Raw genomic sequence first — 22635 nt, 5'->3', positions numbered from 1 at the left:
TGGGGAAATTCATCAGAAAATTGTTGCCAAGACTTGATGGACCCTGTTCGGAGTCTTTTGAACCATTTGTACGTAGGTCGTTGAATGTGTCCAGATGGTATTTGGGATCCGTATTTCCTTCATAAGGGGTCATGTGAGGCTCTTTGAAGTTGGCCGGGAGCCAGACGGCTTGGATTTCCTTAATGAAGGGCAATTCGTAATCGAGCTCGTTGTCGATGGCTAGCCCTCCAAATGTGGTGATTATCCTGCTCTGGAGGCTCCTCATTTCTATGTCTAGGTCTTGTCTCCTTTTGTTTAAGGAGTCTCTTAAAGTGGACGGGTTAGCCTTTCCCTTCCCTTTGTCTTCCCGGCAAGCCATAGGAGGTGTAGGCCTCTTGTTCATCCTTTTCTTGTTAAGCTCTGGCCTTAAGTCTGAGGGTCTTTTCCTCGAAGTTACTTCAACTTTGTTACGAGGGTCAGTGTTGTTCTTTTGCTCTGGCCTCTGAGGTTGTTTCGATTGTCCGGGATGTTCATGCTGCTTCATCTGACGGGTATTAGTGGTGGTGAGTCGAGTCCTCCTATCATCCACTGAGATTGTGGTTTCTGCCCCACTTTTGGCCTCTCTCTTTTCGCCTAGGAAGAGACATGCTTGATTTCCCTTATAGCAGGCCATTCAACACCTTTTGCATATTCTCTAAGGTGGATTCTAGCCTTTTGCATATTCGCGTATCTCCTCTTCGTAAAATCTAGACATAGAGCTCTAGCTTATGGAATGGACTCGTAGATTCTTGTCAGGCCTGCGCGTTGATGGACCCTGATCTTGCCGGCCAAAGTTCGTCACCTGTGGCGAATTTGGAGACGGGAACTCTGCAGCATCTCTCGCAGGAGCAGCTGCTGATCTCGGATGGTTCTCATCAGGCGGGATAACTGGAGATGAGGCCTCCCTTTTATCCTCAGGAACCTTGGGCACCTTTGGTGCATTCACATTTTTGGGTGGCAGAGGATTCTCTCATAGGAGCAGCTACTGATCTCGGATGGTTCTCATCAGGCGAAGGATTCGTACATACTTCATAGCCGTATGATCTTTTTTTGAGTCATTCATGGGTTTACTTATACTCATCATGTACCATGCTCTCTTAAAATTTAAGTGTTGGAGACTTTATGGGTCATCATGGGAGATACGATCACACAAGGAATGGGAGGTTAGAGCCTCGAGGTGCTTGTTGGGGGGGGGGGGGTGGGGGTGGGGGGGAGGACCGTGTGCGAGGTGGTGTCTCGTGAGGTGGCTTGTTTAAGGCTAGGTGTGTGAGGCAATTGGTGTGCTTATGGGAGAGGCGTGGGCCAGAGGTGCGAGAAACTGGGGTCTCACGAGGCAGTATGCCGAGGGCCAGAGTGCACGAGGCCATTGGGGCGCTGGTGCAGGGGTGCACTGGTTTGGGGGTGCGCTGGTGCGTGATGCACGGACCAGAGGCGCGAGACAGTGGGCTCTTGCAAGGTAGTCTGCCGAGGGCATAGGGCATGAGGCCATTGGTGCGCTGGTGCGCGAGGCATGGGCTAGAGCCCCGAGATGCTGGGGTCTCGTGAGGTAGTCTGCCAAGGGCCAAGGGTGTGAGGACATTGGTGCGCTGGTGCGCAAGGCGCGGGCCAGAGGTGCCAGATACTGGGATCTCGCAAGGCAGTTTGCCGAGGGCGAGGGGCGCGAGGCCATTGGTGCGCTGTGCGCGAGGCGCGAGACGCTGGGGTCTCGCGAGGCATTTTGCCAAGGTCCAGGGGTGCGAGGCCATTGGTTAGTTGGTGCGTGGGTGCGTGGTGAGCGAGGCACGAGATGCTGGGGTCTCGCGAGGCGGTCTGCTGAGGCCTAGGGGCGTGAGGCCGTTGGTGGGCATGCAAGGCGATGCACGCCAGAACATGGCCCTTCGAACTTTCATCTAGGCGAGGCAAGGTGGGGTGTACTAGGGGTCACCCCCTTGCAAGGGCCTCGCGTGGGGCGAGACGGGGCAGTTTAGTGAAGGTCTCGCATGAGGGATTTGTCTCGCATGGGGTGATACACGAGGTTTCTTGGCGTGCCCGAGGTCACTTAGGGTAAACCTCAACTTTTCTCTCGAGTGTTGACTATGGCCCTCTTCGGATCATGTCCAACATTTGGCATTCACAGATTTAAATAAAATCAGTTTGAAAGGTTTAAACCGACCAAACCATGGATTGAAACGATCAGTTTTATGCTTAAAATTTTTGTCGGTTTTTTGTCCAAAAGTATTCAAATCGAAAACAGAAATCTAGATTTTTAAAGAGTCAAAAAATCGACCACACCGACCGATGCTCACCCTTAGCGGTCGCGGATCGAGTGAAAAACCCTAATCTGCTTAAAAAAATTAAGTTGAGCATGAAATAATTATGAAGAAAGGAAAACAAATAATTTTAATGATTTTTTCGGGAAAATCCAATATGTGCAAGTTATGGGATAATACTTATTCTACTTAAGGTAGAATTAGGACCAAATTAAATTACATACGTAAAATTATGTAATATTTATTTTAGTAAGTTTAATGTCATCAAACTATTTTGGTGTGACATTTAATCAAAGTAATTTTATCCGAGGTCTCTAAGTTATAAACTATGGGAATTTCATTTATGGAAAATGACTTCTCTAGTCTTGGGGAGTTAGTAGCTTTATTTTAAAACACAAATGGGAGGGTATGAGTGTATTTTCCATAGGTAGTGGTGAAGGGGTGATCATTTTTTTCTTCATTTACCAAGTTTTCTTCAAAACTACTTAAGAAAAATCAAATGTCTCACCTTGTTTTCTTCTTTCCTTCTCCCACACGCCTAGCTCACTCTCTCTCCATTAATTTTTTTTATTTCATTTTTCTTTTGGTATTCAGCAAGAGAAGCTCTCCCTTATATCTAGAATTTTTGAAACTCCTTCCCTTTCTCTCACTAAAATCTCCATTGAAGCTTTGAGATAAAAACTTATAGAACCAAAGATTTAAATGTAAGTTGGCATCTTTTTCTTCTTCTCAATGTCGATGCCCTAGAGGATTGTCCCTCTTTTTTTTTTTTTTTTGCTAGGATCTCATTCGTTGAAGCTCATTTATCATCAATTTAGAGTCTAGGAGAGTTGTATGCAAGATCAAGTACATGCAAGACACTTTCTTTGAAGGCTAAGGAAAGCTTAGAGTTTTGAAAACCCTACCTTCACTCTCCTTTCTCACTTATTTTCTTCTTCCTTCTTGTTGAATTTGATCATGGGGACTTTGGGATGAGTGGTTTGAAAAGCTCAAGGACCCAAAAGAAATAAAATCTAGAACTTCAAAGGTAAAAATCTTGTGTTTTGGTAATAGTTTATGTTTAATCTTCCAATCTTTATTTTTGAGAAACATGGAAGGTTTTAATCTCTTGTATATATTGTAATAAGGTGTATGATAGCATTAGATGATTCATCCATGCGTGCTATGTTGATTTTTTAGTTGAAATTCAAAGTTTCCTTAGGTATGTGCAAATCTGCTTGCTGTCTTGTTTTTAGTCTGATTTCCAATGGGCTAACACAACTTCTATGGACTGATTTGTTAAAAAGGGTTGCATATCTTTGTACGTCAGAAAGATTACTTCAGTTTAGGCTTTTTAAATACTTAAAAATGTTTTCTAAAGTGGAAGTTATGGCCCTTGCCAAATCTATACTTAACCTGAAATTAGAATCCTGATAGCTTGCACCTAAATCTTTGTAAAATATTGCTGAACATGCTATGTTTACATTTAGGAGAGGATATTTTGTAGATATATAATATACATACTCAAATATGAATCACATAATCTAGTTTTATTATACTCATTATGGTTTGTGAGCTATGAATTTTGTAACTTAGATGCTCAATATTGTTTGTTGACAAAATGGTGTTGTTACAGTGGCTTCCAATGGGCGAAACCTTAAATCATTGGTCAAATTTTAAAATGGAACTTTTAGAATTTCATTATTTAGGAAAATTACGTAATTTTAGCATTTTTAAGCACTTAAAAATGTTATGTCTAGGTCATGTTATAAGCTTTTTGTGATAGATGTGCAAGCTGGAGTGAAAAACTGATAGATTAATGAGTCCATGTTTAAACAACGTTTTAACAAGATTAAAATCAACATTTTTAGCTAGTTTTAATTATGTATACTCTTTTATATTAATTAAAATCCCTGCAATAGTTGACTAAGAAATACCCCATGATTGTGAGTTTTGATTTTTCTAGAAAGGTAGTCAAATAAAGTTATGTTTTGGAAAGATTTGGTTTTTAATCTTTAAGTCATAATTCACTAGTCAAATCACGTTTTTCTTAAAGCCTTATGTATGTGGTGAAGCTTAAAATTAGCGCGAGTTCAATTACTCAGCTCAAATACAACTGGCTGATGAATATGTGGAAAAATAGACAAGTAGGATATCTGATTAATAATGGTGTGAGCAACTCTAGACTCAATCCAATTCGTACAAGATATATAAGTTATTATAAGACCGCCTCTCATGATAACACACTACAACAAGTATATATTACATTAAAGAATAGCATATTTTTAAAAATGCTATTATTAATGGGGGATTAAAATTAACACGGAACTGATGAATAGTGGGGATTAAAATTTTTGGCGCCATATGACTAAAATCCCAGGCGGCAAAATGAATTTATGCCAAAATTCCCTTTCTCTCAGATTTTTTCAAGCCTTTCTCTAAGTTACCCTTTCTCTCAGCCTCAATCTCTCACTCACGAAGCCCTCTCCGCCCTCAACTCATCTCTGCCTCCGCCCTCACAAAGTCTCTCCGCCCTCACCGAAGTCTCTGCCTCACGAAGACTCGCTCCAGAGTCGCGTCTCTCTGCCTCTCCGTCTGGACAGTTGTTGTGTTCACCGATCGCCTCAGCGACGAGGAGTCTCTTTCACTCTCTTCCGATCGTGGCTGGTATTGCTCTACTATTAGTCAATCGTTGTTAGATTTTCTTATAAAGTTCATTTAAAAAAAAAAACTGGAGCTTTCCATTTCTAAAGTGAGAGTAAAACTCATTATTTCAGGTGATCCATGTTTACCCTGTTTTTGTGGTGGATGTTCCACTAATCACCTTATCTCATTCTTCAAATTTTTTTTTTGCCCATCCCCAGATTGCACCTTTCGATATTGAGTTTTTAGTGACACACAAGGAACTTGACTTCTCTCATTTGCTGGTTAGTTCCTCCAGAGCTAAACCTTTTGCTGCTATTCTTAACTAAAAATTTCATATAATGGAAGGAAGGTCTCAATTGTTGTTGAACTGTATTTCCAGGATCATTTAAGACGGCTACTTAGAGGTCAAGCCTCTCTATTTGATTGGTCTAGATCTTCTTCCCTGGCGAGGACCTTATCACCCAGAGTTTTGGAAAGTCAAATAGATGCTAAGAAGGTTTGTGATTCACTTGTAACTATTTATGCTGTTATTATTTTTTAGTGTGTAATACTTATATACATACAAGTATATAATTTTTTTTAAATTCTTAAATTTCTTTAGAACTCTGTTTAGTTCTTAGTTCAGCAAGCTCTTGAATATTTTTTTGCCGATGATATCAGCTTTGATGCTTTAAGGGAAGAATAAATGATAACCTAGTGGAGATGAACAAATTACATGAGAGAAATCTATGAGATACATAGACTAGTGCATGGAAGTTTATGACAATAGAGTTGAACCATTTTGAAATGCCTGAAAGTTCAAGTGTTTACAATTTGAAGCCCCTAGTTATTCATCGAGTAGTATTGAATCTGTAAGTATATTTGGTTTAAACTGAAATTACTCAACTCAATACACCAAACAAATTCAATAGCTTCTTTTTCTTTTTCTTTTTTAATAATGAAACAGTGCCATCAAATTGTTTGGGAAAAAGAAAATCGATTAAGTTTCTTAGTCATTAATGCAAAATACCTGATCACTGTCAAAGAGAGCATCCCAGTTTTTGGCCTCTAGAAGTTTCCGGGTGTCAGAGTAGCTCAAGGAAATCCGGTAGTTCAGGTCCCCAAGCCATATGATCCGACTACAATCGTTTTCCAACAGACATATCAGATAAAAATCTGTTACTTGAGACTAGCTTAAGTGGTTGAGTGTGTGAGTGAAAGGGTTCTAATCCTGTAGTATAAAAAGAAAAATCAGATAAAATTTTGTTCAAGTTTTCAATCAACTATTATAGAATACTCACTCATGATCAAGAATTTTCTCAGGTATTCTACTATATGGAGATCTGCAAATCCTGGGAAATTGAGTGTTTTTAAGTATTTCTATGACATCAAGGTTTCTTCTAAGTTCATCAAGATAACCTGTGGGCTCTAGTCTTTCTTCAGTTTAAATTTTCTTCTACTATTCTTTGCAGCATATAATTGCTGTGCTCTGTTTTCTCTAATAAGTGATGGATGGGATATTTGGGGGAGTGGGTGGAGAAGAGTTCCAGTACACTTTTTGTTTTTGCAACATTTATCGAGTTGTCAGTAACACTTTTTCTTGCAGGAACTGGAGAAAAGTCTGAAGGCCACTTGTGAGGAATTCATCATGTCTATCACTAAGCTAGTTGTTTGAATATTGTATGGTAATATACTTTATAATTTATAAAGGCTATTATTACATATATATAAATATACATTTTATGCTTGTTGTTTAATTTTAGTGTTCTTAACATACGATTGATACAGGGCAATTTAGTACATGCCGGAGGAAGAGTTATTTGTTCAACCGAAGGAGATTTTCAATAATACAATTACCAGAGCAAACTAAGTACGACGGTAATAAACTGATCCAAATAACCCAAAACTCTATTAAAATTTTAGTATTATTATATAATAAATCAAACTCAGCTAATCATATGATTTAAGTTTATATATTTTGCTTATGGAATATTTTTAATTTATATAAGCTCCTCACATTCACAGTCTGTGCATATATGTTAGCATGCAAAGTTACGACTTACATGGTTGAACATAATTGTGACATGACTTTTTGATTTATTGGGTTCTCTACACAAGTTTCTAAATTTCTTTAACTCTTTCAGAAATTCAGAATTGGAGGGAACTTTATTTGCAGCAGTTTGCAAGAGGTATGTTTTCTTTTATTTTTGTTAAAATACTTTGCAAATGTTAGAGGAGATTGAATATCTTAGATATTCATCCATAGTGAAGTAGGTTCTGAGATTATTATTATTGTGTGCTGCGGTGATAACGGAAGGTTGAGAACTTGTGTGTATTAGTGAAGTAGGTTCTGATAAATTTGTGTGCTGCAGCGAGATAAGGAAGAAAACTTGTGTGTTGATTGAATCTTTTGAATTGATAATGATTGATGGTTGGTTAATAAATATGGCTGGAATGTTTTCTGATTTTCTGTTAGTTATTTGATGTATATCTAATAAACTTCAAAAACCATAGAAATTTGAAAGTAGAATCGAAACCCATGTGGGGAAAATCGAAACCATAGAAATTTAGTCATCAATCAACTAAATACAAAGTGAACTTGAAAAATCTTAAGGTGAACTAAAACCATAATCCATAACTGCTTAAAACAACTCCTTTTATACTTTGCATCTTTGTTATTACAATAATAAAATACATTTAATCACATTGTAGAAAAATCAGCAAAAATAAAAATCAAATAATCACATTTAAATATGATATAGGAAAACATGGCTACCTTTACTTATCAAAACAAAAAAGGAACACAAGAGTCTTATCCTCCATCCCTTAGCTCAAGAGTCTCGTACACTCATAGTTAAACAAATAAGGAACACAAAATAGCTGAATCCCAATCCTAAGAAACGTTTATCTGAACAATAGAGCCAATAAAATTAATTTTACAAACAGAGCATATCAACAGATTTAGTTCCAACAACAATTAATTTAATACAAATAGCATATCAAACATAAAAATATAGAAAATAAAAATAAAATACCTCGCTTTTCTCCTGTGTTCTAATAGTTTTCCCTCCCTTAGTTCATAAAATAGAAATATCGTATGAACTAAACTTGTAAGAAGAATCATATTAACAATACTAAATACAAAAATAATTCATAGAAAAAAAATAGTTACTATCAGTGAGTGATCTAGGTGTGTAGGACCATATGGCTTAGTGTACAGCAGGAATTATTTGTTCATTTTTTGTTTCTTTCCCTTAGTTGCCTAGAAGCAAGGCAACACAAAAAGTAGGATCAATAGGAAACTTCAGAGGCTTTTGATGTCTTCATCTAATGCTTAGAAAAGAAATTATGCATTACTTAAAAGTATAACTATAAGACAGAGAAAATAACGAAATACCATACCACTATGGTTACACGGTATGAGTCCTTTAACAGCCTTAGTGAAGCATGAGAACCTATATAGCCAGCTCCACCAGTTACCAGCACATGTGTTACTCCAGCTTCTGGTTTAGAGAACTAGACATAGAAGAAAACCTTAACTTGATCAATTTTTTATGCAAATTATGTGACAAGACATTTTATTATTATTATTATTATTTAAATTTTAATATAAATACTTAATCAAAGTTTATAATGACAAGTCTTAGATTTGCATATAAAATCATAAACATACCAAGTTGGGAGAACTAAAAATTGGTGACTGCTTGAACCAGAAAGTTGAAAGACTAATAAGGAAAGCGGCCAAAAAGATCCTGACAGAAAAGTTGTAAAATGTAAAATTAAATAATAACAAAACAAACTTAAATGACCATAAAAAACACATACATATTAAGTAATTAACTTTATGATTTTTTAAATTTATTATTTATTGTATGTTGACTTAAGAGATAGATTTATTATAAAATGAAATTTAAAGAGAAGGGTTAATAATTTTTAAAATCTCATGGGGGATTGTATAATTTAACTCATTTTGTATTTAGTTTAGATTATGTATGTCAATTTGAAGTTCATATCGATATGGGTGCCATTATTCAGATTTTGCTCCATTGAATTGAATCCAAAGCCATAAAAGGTGGTACTCTTTGTGTGTATCTTATAAAGATATGTGTTGTGTGTGTGTGTACAAGTATAACTTAACTAGCTTCCATTTATCTTTTAGATCTTTTCTCCCTCACAAAGCTGGCATAATTAAAGTCATCACCTATTTCAGAAGGCTGCTAATGGAGTTTGTAGAGATAAATAAGAAAGAACTATTATAGAATTAGAATAGAATACTAGTACAGATAAAATATGTATCTATTTAGTTGTATCAACTCAGATGAGGATTAAATTTCATCGAATCGATACCAAAATTTTAACCTCCCTCCAGAAACTCTTATTCAAAAACATAAACTAGTACTTTATAATCACTGGGACAACAATTTTGAACTATATAAGATTGGTAGATATACTGATATATATCAGATGATGTGGGTTCAGTTGAGACAAAATAATCACTTGCAAGGGGTGAATGTGCAGTTGACAGTACCATGACCCGAATTGGCCCTCATAAACTGCAAGCCTGTAAGAAGTACACTGCGTGTAGATCCCATTAATGCCCTTAAGTCAGGGTTAAACCAATATGAATTGAAATGTAGTTTTGGATGAAAAAAAAAAGATGAGAGGAAAAGTGTTTGGTTGATGAGAAAAGTCTGTATGTTTGGCGGGAGAGAGGAGTGATGAAGAATGTAACTTAGAAGTAGGAAAATGAGAGAAAATAACGAAATACCATAGAAGTAAAGAAGAGGCTTGGACAAACATATACTAACTCCTTACCATCATAAATTTTATCACTTTTAACCATAAATAAAAAATAAGTAGGATAGAAAAAAGAATAGACAAAAAGAAGGAAACTGAGGCTTTTTAGTACTTTTAATTACTTATGGTTATAAAATTCAGAACTAAATAATGGGTTTATATGAATAATAAATTAGAAAAGTTCCTTCATTTTTCTTTCCTATCCATAGATCGATGAACCAAAAAACAAACAACACCCCTTTAACTTTTTTCTTCCACTTTTCCGGCTACCAATCAAACAACTTTTTATTATTCTGCCTCTGTTTTTTTTTTCTTTCCTCTTATGTTTTCTTAATACAAAACATACATAGTCATAGTGTATCTTTATAAAATATAAGATACGTGAATAACACTAATGCCAAAATGTCCTCTAGAAACTACCAAAAGTGCATGCATGGCTGGATAGCTCAGTGGTTTTCTATATTGGATTAGCATATATGATCTAAAATCTGAATGGTGTTATATTTAAAGAAGAAAAGAACAGTGTATTATTGTTATTATTATAACAAAAGTAAGCAACAGATAAGAATTGCAATGAGTGCTTTTTTATTAGGTTCAATCAATGATAAGAATATGCATGACTACAATTACAATTGACACTTTCGGGGCTTTTGAACTTCTCACCTGGTTGTTTTGTAAATGTATCCCATATACTAACTCCTTTATTTCCCTCATCAGAAGCTCCCTCAAACTACCATATTGAAATAGATATCAAATTCTTGAACTGACAATACTCTTTATATATATATAAATATATATAATATTTCTTTGAGATGAGGATTAGAAATGCCAGAATTATCTCAAGTTTAGCAATAAGACTAAATAAACAGCTTAAATTCATTTCTGAACTCAAAATCAAGTAATTTTAAAAATCAAATCATATAGTATATTTTGGTTGATACAATTTTGTATTTACCATTACATAGACTTATCAAAATTTTGCTTTTTGTTGGTTAGAACAGGATAACTAAATTGGTGATCATGTTGGATAAAAATTGGCTACGCTTCAATAGGTAATAAGAATTAGGGATTTAATTAGTGCTAGCTCAGTAAAATTAGTAACTTACTGTATTTGTTACTAATATATTATAAATATGAACTTGTCTTTGAATTGTAGAGCCTCGGATTAGTATAGAGAAGGCGCTAAGAATTTTGTAGAAATGTCAAAAAAGCTAGCTGGTTATCCAGAAAAGTTATTGTGTCCATGCAAAGTTTGTCGAAACTTAAGTCACCAATGTATTAACATTTTGTATGAACACTTAGTCATTTATGGGATTGATCCAACATACAAAATCTGGTTTCATCATGGGGAAGAATTATCAAGAGATGATGATGTAGAGACAATGGAAACATTTGATTCTTACAACTTGTTTAGGGCTACAAATATTGATGGTTGTGATTTTGAAAGTCATCTAGAAGGTCATGATGACACTTTTATGGAAAAAATAGAAGATGCAGACACTCCATTATATCCACAATGCACTAAATATACTAAGTTATCGTCAATTGTTGCATTGTATAAGGTTAAAACTACCAATGGATGGTCTGACAAAAGTTTTGATGAATTGTTAAGACTTTTGAATGATATGTTTCCTTTAGATAATATGATCCCCAAGTCTATGTATGAGGTTCGAAAATTTCTTCGATTATTTGATTTAGGATATGAAAAGATTCATGCTTGTGTTAATGATTGCTGTTTGTTTAGAAAAGATAAAGAAAACTTGCAAGAATGTCCAACATGTGGAACTTCACGTTGGATGTCAGATAAGCTGACTAAAAAGGTTCGACATGGTGTCCCAGCAAAAGTTTTGAGGTACTTTCCTATAATCCCTAGGTTGAAACGGATGTTCATGTCTAAAATAATTTCAAAGGAATTAAGATGGCATCACAACAATAAAAGTTGCGATGGAAAAATGCGTCACCCAGTGGATTCAGCAGCATGGGAGCTAGTCAATGATAAATGGCCATCATTTTCAAATGAAGAGAGAAATATTAGACTTGGCCTTTCCACAGATGGATTTAACCCATTTAGTAATTTAAGTTCTAAGTATAGTGTTTGGCCTGTTTTGTTGGTCATGTACAACTTACCCCCATGGTTGTGCATGAAACAGGAGAATATTTTATTATCAATGTTAATTCCAGGACCTAAATAGCCTGGGAATGATATTGATATATACTTAGAACCCCTCGTAGAGGACTTGAAATTATTATGGAATGAGGGTGTTGATGCTCATGATGCATTGGACAATACAAATTTCAAGTTGCGGGCTATTTTGATGTGGACAATCCAAGATTTTCCAGCATACGGGAACCTTGCTGGTTGTAAAAATAAGGGATGTTTTAGTTGTCCCCTATGTGGTTATGGTACTCATTCAGAGTGGCTAAAACATAGTGGGAAGTTTTCATATCGAGGTCATCGGAAATTTCTTAAAGAAGACCATCCATTTCGGAGTAAAAGAAGTTGGTTTGATGGAGAAGTTGAGCATGGAAATCCCCCAAGAATCATGAATGGGACTACAATTGCTGAACACCTTAAAGATTTTGTGAATGTTTGGGGAAAATCCACTTCAAAGAAAAGGAAACAAAATGATTCAAAAGAAATGTGGAAAAAACGATCCATATTTTTTCAGTTACCTTATTGGAAGGTTAGCACATTCTTACTACTCTAAATTTTTTGTGTGTAAATTATTGTTTTTGGAGGAATTTCATTAGTTATTTCTTTTGCAATTTTTTTAGGAATTGTATGTTCGTCACAATTTGGATGTGATGCACATAGAGAAAAATGTTTGTGAAAGCATCTGTAATACATTGCTAGATGTTGCTGGAAAAAGTAAAGATGGACTAAAAGCTCGCTTGGATTTGCAACATATGGGTATTAGGAGTGCATTACACCCACAAGAGAAGGGGACTAGAACCTATCTTCCTGCAGCTTTACACACACTATCAAAGCTTGAGAAAGAATTATTTTGTAAAAGGTTGTTCTCATTGAAAGTACCTGATGGATATAGTTCAAATATTCGAAATTGTGTTTCAATGGAACAATGCAAGCTCATGGGCCTTGAGTCACACGATTGCCACATTTTGATGCAACAATTACTACCGGTGGCTATAAAAGGATTGATGCCATTGGGTCCAAGAGATGCTATAATAAGATTATGCACGTTCTTTAATCGAATATGTCAACGTGTTCTTGATAGGGAAAGCATAATGACATTAGAAAATGATGTTATTGAAACTTTATGCTTACTAGAGAGATTCTTTCCACCATCATTTTTTGATGTCATGATTCACTTAGTGGTTCATATCGGACGAGAAGCACGACTATGTGGACCAGTCCAATTTCGATGGATGTATCCATTTGAGAGGTGAATCACTAAGACTTAATTGTTTTGTTTATTCTTATTAGTTTATGTGAACATTCTATTAATGATGAGCAATTGTGTGATTAATAGACGCATGAAGATATTGAAAGATTATGTCAGAAATCGAGCAAGGCCTGAAGGTTGTATTGCAGAGTGTTATCTTGCAGATGAGTGTGTGAGCTTTTGTAATGAATTCACTGACCATTCAATTGAACTAAACACAAAAGAAGGTCGAAATGAAGAGTGGTCAAATGATGTGATACTTGAAGGTCGTCCAATTTCTAGGAGGAAAGAAATTATATTGACAGATGAGTTGTTAGAAATTGCACATCGATACATTCTGTTAAATACATCTGTTGTGGAGCCTTTTCTAGAGTAAGTGTCTGATATTAGAAATATTTTTTTTTTTTTATTAAAAATGTAGTAATACTAACTCATTGGTCCTATAAATTAGGATTCACTTAGAGGAGTTGAAAAAAACAAAAAAAATATATGAGAGAAATAGTGGATTACTTTGGAAGAAACATATACAAACTTTTTCAACATGGATGAAGGAAAAGGTAAATTAATGCAAACTAACTGGTTCATATCAGTTGTTTTAAATATCATTAAGAAAATTAACAATGTCATACTATTTTTTGTATAGGTTCCTATGCATTCCTCAACTTGTGATGAAACTGATTTGTTGAAATGGCTAGCATATGGACCCAGAAAACATGCTGCTTCTTACACTGGATATATTATCAATGGTCAAAGATTCCATGTACATGACATTGAGAAGTCCACAAAGAATAGTGGTGTCTCAATTGAAGCTACAACTATGTGTAGATCTAGTGCCAAAGATGTATCTCAAGTTCCTAATTTAGTTTCATACTATGGGGTTATAAGGGAGATAATCTTGTTAGATTACTATATAGTTCAGATTCCAATTTTCAAATGTGATTGGGCAAATGTCCCTAACGGTGTTAGGGTGGAGGATAGTCTCACTTTAGTTAATCTACACCAAAGTCAATGGTCTATTGGTAGAGACCCTTTTATTTTAGCCTCACAAGCTAAACAAGTCTTCTACTCAAGAGAACATGATTCTTCCAATTGGTATGTGGTGATTAGGGCACCCCCTAGAGGTTTTTATGACATGGAAAATTATGATGAGCAAGAATTCATGCCTGTAATGTCTGAAGTTACTGAATCTAGGTTATATAATGTAGTGGAAGATGAACAATATGTTAGAGATGATTGTGAGGGTATATTAGTTTGATTATTGTTGTGTTTTTTGTAAATTGTAGAAGATGTTGCACTTGACATTCAAAGTTGTAATCAATGGAAATTTCAGTTTATACTTTAGCTTATTAATTGGTTGTTTCTTATTTGTGTATTTTTAGCGAAGAACTCTTGAAAACATGTCTTTGATGCCAAGAATGACTATTTATTTCTTTCTTTCAGACTTTTATTATATGTTTTTTTTGTGATAATTGATAATATGTTGTTATATATGATTTTTGCAACTCATCAAAAATCTTACTAATTATAGAAACGGTTGATCAGAAACTAGTCAAAGAGTTTGCCAAGTACAAGATATGTCACCTCCATCTACAAAAGGAAAGAGGCCAAAACACATACCTACAGGAAAATTAGTTAAACTCCTCAATGAAAAGAGGAAGAGCTTTAGACTAAATTTGGAAATGGATAAGGTTGTTGAAGAGAGATATACTAAGGATGTGTCTCCAAAGAAAAATACACGTAGAATGATTGTAAGAAATGACTCTTCTGATGAAGAAGAAGTACCCATCTCCCCTGTGACAAGGAGATCTCTTAAAAATCTATTTGAGGTTGAACAACCAATAGACTCTCTTGAAAAAATAGTGAGACCACCTACTAATGACCTAATTTCTCCATTCTTAGCTTCAAAGACAGCCACTAGGGGATCTATTAAAAGAGTGGTTGAAGTAGAAATTAGTCCTTCAAATGACCATGCCATCTCACCAACAGCCACAACAAAATCACAACGCCTACAAATCCCAGAAAACCCAAATGAAACAATTGTTGAAAACTTGCCAGACACAATTGTTGAAAACTTGCCTGACGAACAAGAACTACCTGAAGAAGTTGTTGCACCTATTACCCAAAAGAGAACTAGAGGCCCTAGTAAAATGAAGTCTATTGCAATAGACAGTGATGGTCATTTGGAAGTTAAGTTTAACTCAAAGGGACAACCAATAGGTGCAACATTAATATCTTTGTCTTCATTTTTGGGTGCACTTGTTAGAGAAATTGTACCAGTAACAATAAAAGATTGGAGGAAGATTCCTCTAGGAATGAAAGAGGTCTTATGGAAATCTATTCAAGTATATATACTCAGGTTTTATGCATTGAACATGAAATTTGTTGAAATTCATTTACATTAATACTAACCTATTATTAATTTTACTAGGCAAGATATAAGGTTGACAAAGATTGGCAAAAGACCTATATATTCAAAAGTATGGCAGATCTTTGGAGAGCTTCGAAATCAAGGCTAGTTACTAAAATAACAAATGCACCAAATGAAGAAGCAAGATTGAAACTAAAGCCTGATAATATTAAATCTATGAATGAGTGGAAAAGTTTTGTTAAGGAAAAAAATAGTGCTGAGTTTAAGGTATTTTATTCTTAACATCTTATAACCAAATATATTTATGATTAAAATTTATAGTTTAATGTCTCTATTAACTTTATATTCTTAGGCTACAAGCGAGAAATTCAAAAAAATACGGACAAAGCAACTACCCCACACTTGTAGTCGCAAAGGTTATGCAAGATTGATTGATGAATTGGTAAAGCCAAACATATTTACAGTTGTTTTATTATAGAATTTGGTTTAGATATTTTTTTAATTTATTTTCTTATTTTGATAGATGAACCATAGTGAAACCAATACACCACCTTCTAGAGTTGATGTTTGGACCAAAGCACATAAGAAGAAAAATGGCGAACCAGTAAATTCAGAAGTGGCTGAAGCTTTTGTATACACCTTGCCCTTTCAAAATCATGTGACTTTAGTTTTAACTTACTCATTTGTTTGAATACATTTATTGATACTATTTATTTTTGAAGGATTTGGTTGAAGAATATAAGAAAGATCCTGCTATGTCTTCAACTACAAGTGTTAATGAAGACATCCTCACAAAAGTCCTTGGTCCTGAAAAAAATTCATACATGAGAGCTTTCGGAAGAGGGGTTACTCGGTCAAAGTTGCAAATTGTGTCAGAAAGAGATGACCATTTGATACAGATAGAAGGTCAATGCAAAAATTTGAATGACAAAATGCAACACATGGAGCAACTCATTGTTTCTTTAATGAAAAATCAAGTAAGTATTTTGATGTTGAAACTATATTTTCATGTGGCTGAATTGCAATAATAACTAAGATTCATGTTTAATATTTTGGTTAGTCTTTACTTTTGTATTTTTTTTAATTTTGATGTTGAATTCATGTCTTTCTATCTTACTTGTAAATAGAATACATCTTCTCAGAGCGAGGAGCAATCAAATGTCAATGTTCAATCAAATTCTCATGTTCATTCCACTCAGGTAATTATGATACTAATTATATGAAAATGATAAAATCTAAAACATATAATATTTAATATAAAATCATTTACTGCTGCTGAATTTGTTATATTGATATATTGTTAGAGTGTCAAGAACCACACATTTGGCTCAAAATGCAAAATATTATATTGGATTGGATCTGGAGAAATTATTGCAGAAGGTTATTTTATCTCAAGTGACCCAAAGGATGAGGTTCACCATGTTCCTCTTGGGCCTAATGCTATGAAAGTGGGGATAGATCTTGTGAGAAAGAATGATGCATTTCTGTGGAGGCCTTCAACAATTATGTCTACTATAGAAGATGCTGTAGGTAGTATAATTGCATGGCCAGCTGATAAAGTTATAATTAGGTAATTAATGTCTTTTATGTACTCTTTTAGTTTACTATAACTTTAAGTTGAAGCATTACTTATTTAAATTTTGTTGTAGCTAAACAAATGGACTCACAACAAAGACAAGTGCACAAATGATGATGAATTGAAGGATGGAGCAAGTTTCACGCATGGTTTACTTTTGTGTATCTTGTAATGTTTCTATTTTTCATTTTTGAAGTAAAAATTGTTCAAGATTATAAAACTTTATTATGTTATGCTTTCAAACTTAAGTTAGAACTAAGATCTCATGAAGTAGACACATTCATGGTTTGAATTAGTTATTGTTTAATGTAATACTTATGGTTTATCAATCTATTAAGAATTACATTTTATGATTAATTTTGAATTTTTTTTTATCAAAATACAATAATGAAAATCTTTTAATTAAAAAAAAAACCATATAAGTATACTTATCAAAATAAAATTTAAAATTTTATTACTATATGTTATGATTTAAAAGCATATTATAAGCGTAAAAAATCGTTATGGTTTATATAATATAACAAACTAAAAATGTTATCAAAATAATCAAATGTAACAGTTGAAAAGTGTTATGAAAAAAATACAAGATTAAACTTCAAATTTATAATAAAAAACTCTATCTAAATGTTATTATTTGAATATTATAGCACCTAAAAATGTGTTATTGAATAGTTTAAGATAACACCGAACATAACATTCAAAAAATGTTATAGAAAAGACTGGACTTTTAATAACATGGGCTACGTTAGCATTTTCAGAAGTGCTATCAATAGTCCCAGATAGCACTTTTTAAGTGTTATGAATACTGTTTTTTCTTGTAGTGACAATCGAGTTCGAGACCTATAATGGCCAGATCGAAATTTGGGTGCCCTGAACTTAAAACTAGCTATGGTTTAGATAGTCTTTGAACACGAGCTCAGGTGAGATATTAAGCTCGTAGAAACCTGGACAAAATGCATACTAAAGGATCCCAAAAGATTCGAAGGCTCGTAATACGCTCATTAATGCCCAGACTGTATTGCATATATATTATTTATTATTCGAGATATCGGAAGTATATTCTATTTCATTACCAAATCATATCCCATGTAAATGGAATAACCTTTATTAAATGTATAACTTATTTATTTACGCGGATACCCAAATCTATCAAGGAAATTCCTCTACAAATATTAGGAATAATGGATAGGGAAAGAGGAGGCCATTTTTGTATTACTAAAACTCTGTACAAATTGTGAGAGAAAAGTAATAATACTGTCACGTGGACTAGGTGGAATTTAACCACTAAATCACGTAAAAATTGTGTGTGTACGAGAGGATTCTTATTTTGTCGTTATGGTTTATAATTTAGCACTAATATCCCAATTAGATTTCTTAATCGATTGTTGGCGAAAAACTGCATCAATAGTTTGGGGGCTTTCATTGAGAGGAAATTAGTGTTTCACAAGTTTCAGTTAACATTCATCATGGTGCTCACTTGATCGATGCATCAAAATGACATGGAGCAGCCTGGTGGGCAGGAGGCCCATCATACTGCTGTTCTCGCTGAAAGGGGCCCAGATGTTCAACAATGTCCTGGAAAGCAACTGGTGGGTTAGGACGACGCTGGGAGTTCAACATCATTCCCGCTAAATCCTAATCCATGATATTTGACTATCGTAGAGATGGAAAACACCTAATTGAGCCATATCGCTCGGGCAAACAGAAAAATCGAAGAGATCTTGGCTCAGTTACCCTCTCTTGCAACCGAAAATAATGTCGGAAAGAGGCAAAGTGGGTCTCATAAGTCCTATAGGAATAAATGTTCTAAACCTAGTCGTTTTGTAGGACCACCACTCTAAGCTCTATGCCTTCAGAGGGAAACCACAGGAGTGCTCAGCCCATTGGTCATCATAGGGATCATCATCAGTATGTCCGTCGGTCAGTCAGACCTGCGACCCCCAGCTCTATGCCTTCTTCACAATTTCCCAGGAGTGCCCACAACAACCCACCAGGGAAGGTTGGGACAAGTTCATGGAGGAAAAATGCTCCAGAAAATTCTCCTGTGCTACGATAAGAACCTCAGGCATAGAGAACTCAGGACATTGGGATAGAGCTGAGGCAGACTAATTTAGTTCATCCTGATGGAATGAGGATAGCATCACCAATTGGGCATCCGCCATCACTGGTTCGAAATCCTACACCACCTCACCCACAACAAGATGCTCTAGCTCATGGAAATAGTAGGAGAAATCCTCCCCTATCCGTAGATACTTACCCCCCTCAGGCACGTGCTGAGTATCCAGGTCCTTGATCTCAGCCGCAGGCTGTAAATTTTTCAAATGGAAGTTATTGGACAGGGAGCCAACATGGAGACAGGTCTGAAAGCAACTTGAGGAATCATCTAAGCTCAACACAAAGTCCGCAGTATGATCCACAACCCAACCTGTGTAATCATTTGAACTCACAAAGAACGTATCTAGCTCATAACAAGGATGTTAGTTATACTCGACATGAGGGAGGTCCATCTATAGTACGCAACAATGTGATTGTCCCACTTAACCATGCTCGAACTTTGAGGGACAACAACCCATCAAACACGTATAATATGATGGGAGCTGCTGAACAGCCCCCAGCTAACCTACAGACCAAGGACATAACCCTTGAGTGGCTAGCCTTGATGGAGGAACAGATGAAGAGGCTCTTATCTGGAAAGGGGGCAGATGATTGCGACTCAGATGAAGAGCTCGAACCTTTCACTCCAAACATTGCAGCAGTTACGTATCCTATTAGCTTTAGGATGCCAAACATGCCGAAATTTGATGGAAACACCGATTCATCCGATCGCCTCGGGATGTTCAACACAATGATGATGGATCATAATTTCGAGCTCGATCTAAGGTGTATCATGTTCCATGTGATACTGGTCGCACCTGCCAGACAGTGGTTTAAACAATACAAGAAGCACGCGATAAACTTGTTGAAGAAGTTGTCTTTCAAGTTTAAGAGACATTTCGAGCTTCATAGGCAGCTTGTGTAGAGGCTGATTCTTTGGCCAATGTAAAACAACAACCTGGTGAATCATTGAAAGCATATATGGGAAAATTTTCCAATGTTGTAAGACGAGCTAGGGACACTGATGATAGCTCCAAGGTCATGGCGATGCGGATAGGAATCCTGGTGGGAGGCGACCTATTGCTAGAACTTCAATGAAAAAGAATTAAAAGTGTAGATGAATTCTTGGCCCGATCTCAGGAATGGATAAACTTGGAAGAGGCACAATGTGTTGTCTCAGGAACCAGCCAGGCCCTTATCCAACCTGTTGGAATGGTAACGGATGTCGCAGCTATAGTGCAACTTGTTACCCTGAATAACCAAGCAGGGAACAACAAGAGGAAGGGGAATGGTGAGGGAGACCAGAACGACACAAAGAAGAACAAGTCTTTGGAGAAATTCAAGCCTGTTTATGACACCAACATTGACCTAACTGACATGTGGGAACATATCTTCCTGGAAAATTCTAATCACCTCCCATGGAAGAAGCCAGAACCTCTAAGGCATCAAAGGATGAAGAGAGACCCCTCAAAGTTTTGCTGATTCCACAACGACATCGATCATAACATCGATGATTGGCGGCAGCTGAAGGATGAGATTGAGACTCTCATTCAGGCTGGACCATTAGCCCAGTACGCTCGAAAATGGGTAATTCCCAATCAACCTGCTAGGCAAAATCTTTATCCAGCTCCGGAAGCCCTGATAAGTTAGCCTGGAGCTCATATGAATCAGGTCGACCCTCCCCTCGATAGTAGGAGGAGATATAACTACTATTGTCGGAGGACCTCATTTGGCAGGCACGAGCAACGTGGCCCAAAAGAGGTATATTAATGAGTTGAAAAGTCATAATGGTGTGGAGTTTGTCCTGGAGCAGCGGTTATCAAAACAGCATCGGTGAAAAAAAAAACCAATCATTTTCATGAAAGAGGATGCTAGCCATGTTAAATTCCTACATAATGACCTGCTGGTGGTAACCGTGAAACTCGCTAACAGAAGGCTATGAAGGATACTAGTGGATAACGGAAGTTTCGTAAATGTGCTTTTTGGCTGCACCCTAGAAAAGATGGGATTGTCCGTAACCGATTCGAAGGCGATCTCAATGACTCTGTATGGATTTTCCAGTGAAGAAAAACAACCATAGGGACAATCGGACTGGTGGTTACATTGGGAGAAGAGTCACAAATGGTCTCTAAAATACTTGAGTTCGTTGTAATCAATTGTTCGACTGTGTAAAACGCGATTTTGGGATGACCCGTACTGATGGCTTTTGAAGCCATCACCTCGATCTGACACCTAGCAATGAAGCTCCCTTCAACCTTGGGAATATGTATAGTAAGAGGAGACCAGTACGTGTGCCAGAGAATGCTACTACATTGCAATGAAGGGAAATCACAACATGGGCAGCAGGCGATTGTTATAGGTGAAGGAGATGAGGAGTCTTGGGTAATGGAAATTACCCGTAGGACGAAAGGACCTCCAGAAGGAAACGATGAGGACACCCAATAGGTGGACATTGATCCATGGGTAGGTGAAGACATATATGAGCTTAAAGAAATAGAAGAGCTAGAGGAAATCAACATCGACCCAGAAGAACCATCAAGAGTTATCGAAATTGGAAAAAATCTTGAAGTTGAAAGGAAGAAGGAGCTGGTCGAGTTCCTAAGGAAGAATATAGATGTTTTCGCTTGGTCGCACAAGGATGTGGTGGGGATCAGTCTGAGTATGTTAATGCATAATTTAAACTTTGACAAGAATTTTCCTGCATAGTCCCAAAAATGGAGGCTTTTAGGGACAGTAAGATTTGAAACATTAGAGGAAGAAGTGGCTCGCTTACTTAAATGCGGATTTATCACTGAAGAAAAATACCCGATTTGGGTTGCTAACCCCATTCTGGTCCCGAAGCCAAATGGGAAGTGGAGAACTTGTATCGATTTCTTCAACCTCAACAAGGCTTGTCCCAAGGATTGTTTCCCACTACCAATATTTGATTAGTTGGTAGATGTCACGGCTGGTCACGAGCTTATGTCTTTTGTGGATGCATATTCTTGATATAACCATATCACAATGAACCCTGCAGAGCAAGAGCACACCAGTTTTATAACCGATCATAATGTATATTGCTACAAATTTATGCCATTCAGGCTAAAAAATGTTGGAGCTACGTACCAACTGTTGGTCAACAAAATATTCGATAACCAGATCGGGAGAACACATGGAGGTGTATGTCGATGATATGCTCCTCAAATGAAAGACTTCCAGTAACCATGTATCCGACCTGGAAGAATGTTTTCGCATATTGAGAAAGTACAACATGAAGCTGAATCCCAGAAGATCACTTTCGGAGTTACGTCGGGAAAGTTTCTGGGGTTTATAGTTAACACGAGGGGGATAGAGGTGAATCTAGAAAAAATCATGTCGTTGTAAGAATTTCCTTTGCCCAAGTCGCATAAGGAAGTACAGAGACTAACTCTAAAGGTAGCATCTTTAAACAAATACCTTTCAAAATCCACTAACAAGTGTCTACCATTCTATAACTTGCTCAGGGAAATATGACATTTTAATGGACTAAAGGATGCAAACAAGCAT

The 22635-nt window shown here is 36.2% G+C and overlaps 1 protein-coding gene and 1 long non-coding RNA gene across 2 annotated transcripts; one reads left to right on the top strand and one right to left on the bottom strand.

Moving 5' to 3' along the window:
• The first annotated feature begins 786 nt into the window (after positions 1–786).
• On the top strand, positions 787–6546 carry LOC133779357 (conserved oligomeric Golgi complex subunit 3-like). Its single transcript, XM_062219328.1, has 5 exons — positions 787–886; positions 980–1038; positions 5111–5173; positions 5272–5388; positions 6478–6546. The coding sequence occupies exons 1-5, from the start codon at positions 787–789 to the stop codon at positions 6544–6546; spliced, it is 408 nt and encodes a 135-aa protein (XP_062075312.1).
• LOC133780539 (uncharacterized) lies at positions 5923–6276 on the bottom strand. Its single transcript, XR_009869400.1, has 2 exons — positions 6173–6276; positions 5923–6010 (listed from the first exon to the last, which is right to left on the bottom strand). It is a non-coding gene; the product is annotated as an uncharacterized LOC133780539 (long non-coding RNA).
• Positions 6547–22635: the final 16089 nt, after the last annotated feature.

Source organism: Humulus lupulus, chromosome 5 (assembly GCF_963169125.1).
Source record: "Humulus lupulus chromosome 5, drHumLupu1.1, whole genome shotgun sequence".
Taxonomy (NCBI): Eukaryota; Viridiplantae; Streptophyta; class Magnoliopsida; order Rosales; family Cannabaceae; genus Humulus; species Humulus lupulus.
Note: the sequence above shows the minus strand (reverse complement) of the source record. Positions and strands in the feature narration are given on the sequence as shown.

Excerpts from the sequence above, each read along its gene's own strand:
- LOC133779357 (XM_062219328.1), top strand. The coding sequence starts at position 787 with ATGGACCCTGATCTTGCCGGCCAAAGTTCGTCACCTGTGGCGAATTTG. Across the intron at positions 1,039-5,110 it reads TCTCATCAGGCGAAGGATTC|ATTGCACCTTTCGATATTGA; the intron begins GTACATACTTCA and ends GCCCATCCCCAG. Across the intron at positions 5,174-5,271 it reads TTGACTTCTCTCATTTGCTG|GATCATTTAAGACGGCTACT; the intron begins GTTAGTTCCTCC and ends CTGTATTTCCAG.